Raw genomic sequence first — 2,500 nt, 5'->3', positions numbered from 1 at the left:
ACACACACACACACACACACACGCGCGCGCACACATACATACATACATACATGCACACATACACACATACACACATATACTCAGATATACATACATATATACATTATATATACATACATATATATATGTATATATACATATATTATGTGTGTATATACACAAATACATATTTATGTAAGTATGTATATATTTATATACATATATATGTATATATGTTTATATACATATATATGTATAGATATAAATGTATATGTATATATACATATATATATGTAGTTATATATATATGTATGTGTATGTACATATATGTATATACACACACACACACATACAGACACACACACCACACACACACACACACACACACACACACACACACACACACACACACACACACACACACACACACACACACACACACACACACATGCACATGCACATGCACATGCACATGCACAAATGCACACATACATATATACTCAGATATACATACATATACATACATATATACATACATATGTACAAACATACAAATAAACAAATATACATACAAATAAATAAATATACATACATACATACATATATGTATATATACATATATATACACATATATATACACATATATATATGCATATTGGACCACCCATAAACATATGAATGTATTTATGTATGCATGTATATATTTATATACATATATGTATGCATAAATGTATATGTATATCTATAGGTACATATAGTTGCATATATGTATATGTGAACATATATATAGATATATAGACAGGTATATGTATAAATATTTCATGTAACTGTGTATGTGCACCTCCTGTAGTCTGAACAAAAGTACCAAAGAGCCATTGTTTTAACAAACGCGCATCATATATATTAATGTATATATTTTACTAGAAAAGCACTCAATATCCTTGGACACCAAACCCACAGCGGAGACACAACCGTCATCGTGGGAGTCGGCTGCGGTTCCTTGCTCGGCTCGTGGCTCAACTACCAAGTGGGTGTGACGCGCGAGCCCACCCTGGCTCCTCCCTACACCGTCATCTGGCCGACCCTCAACATGGCCGGCCTCTCCCTCTTGCGCACCATCCTGGGCCTTGTGGTCATCGTGGCGGTCAAGGCGATATTCAAGGCCCTCTCCTTCGCCACTATCTGCGCACTGCTTCAGGTGAGGATCCAGGAGGAGGAGAGAGGGAGGAGGGCAAGGAAGGGCAGTGAGGATGGGGGACAAGGGAGGGGAAGAGGGAATATGTGGTGAAGGGCAGAAGGGTGGAAATGAGGGGTGGAGGTGAGGGTGATGAAGAAAGGAGGAGCAAAGGATGAGGATGTGGGAGATGGGGAACGAGGGGAAAAGGGGGAAGACGAGGGAGAGGGAGCATTATGGAGGAAAGGGTGGGAATAAGGGAGAGGGAGAATTGGGGTTGATGGTGAGGATGAAGAAGAGGGAGAAAAGTGAGGATGAGGAAGAGGGAGAATAATGGTAAAATGGTGAGGATGAAGAACAGGGAAAATGAGGTTGGGAAAGGCCTAAATAAACCCAGTAAATATACACTTAGTTTTTCTAGCTTACTCTCCTGTTGATATAGTGAGCCAGTAACTTTCCTTCCATTGCCACTTTGACTTCTCCATGCATTGTTCATCCTTGTTGCTGTGTCAGTCTTTCATGTATTGCATTATTTACCCATCATTAATGATGTTGACAGTTGGAAAGTGGAAATTTAGGGAATCAAACAAAAAAGCTTTATTTACAACATATAATTGCAAGGTAATAATGCTGTGATTCTACTTGTAATGCAATTTATTTATTTTAAAGCTATAGTTGAGAGAGACCGACAGTGCAACTTATTAAGATGGTGATGAGGATAACCAGAGTTTAGGTTCTATTGCTAATGAAAATAATGTAGATCAAAGACCTGCAGTTGAAATGCCAACTTTTTTATCAATGAGCTGTTCAGTGTCTTCGAGCAGCATGGTGGTAAGCCAAAGTTTCCAGTGCTGTGAACCGGTTAGTACCCTTTACAATAGATCAGCTGTGGGGGACTCACCACTTTAATCTTTAATACTTGCTTGGAGGGGTCACTGTTTTTCTCCTTTAGAGATGATGAAATAGCTCCTTCTTGGCTAAAAGGGAGTCTTGAGATCCTTCTAAACTTATGTTTAGAGGTTTCTATTAACCCCTTGATGACGGGTGAAGGAAACTTAAAAAAAACTCTATGCTCTGGAGTTCAATGGCAACGCGCCAACTTTGAGTGTGGGAGTTTGGTACATCAAGCCCGAATCACTGGCTCGCAGCGCTTTGGTGTGCCACTACGGCGTACAGCCGCACGCCACAGATTGAGTGGTTTGTTTTGACGCCTCACTGCGTGACCTGCCGGGAAGGGGTCAAGGAGGTTTCTTTGTGTACTTAGAAAAAAACACTTGAATGCTTTCTGAGCGTTACAATAGGTTTTGTGACCTGCTTATTTTTTTATTGTTTTATAACTTTTTTCTG

The 2,500-nt window shown here is 39.4% G+C and overlaps 1 protein-coding gene across 1 annotated transcript in view; it reads left to right on the top strand.

Moving 5' to 3' along the window:
• The window catches only part of LOC125034178 (sphingosine-1-phosphate phosphatase 2-like), a 16,860-nt gene that overhangs the window by 13,626 nt on the left and 734 nt on the right, over window positions 1-2,500 (top strand). The window contains exon 8 of the mRNA XM_047625863.1: window positions 940-1,177. Within this exon, the coding sequence (XP_047481819.1) occupies window positions 940-1,177 (238 nt within the window). The remainder of the gene's footprint in view (window positions 1-939; window positions 1,178-2,500) is intronic.

The sequence above is a fragment of the Penaeus chinensis genome, chromosome 17, assembly GCF_019202785.1.
Source record: "Penaeus chinensis breed Huanghai No. 1 chromosome 17, ASM1920278v2, whole genome shotgun sequence".
NCBI lineage: Eukaryota > Metazoa > Arthropoda > Malacostraca > Decapoda > Penaeidae > Penaeus > Penaeus chinensis.
This window is presented reverse-complemented; position numbering and strand designations above follow the sequence as displayed.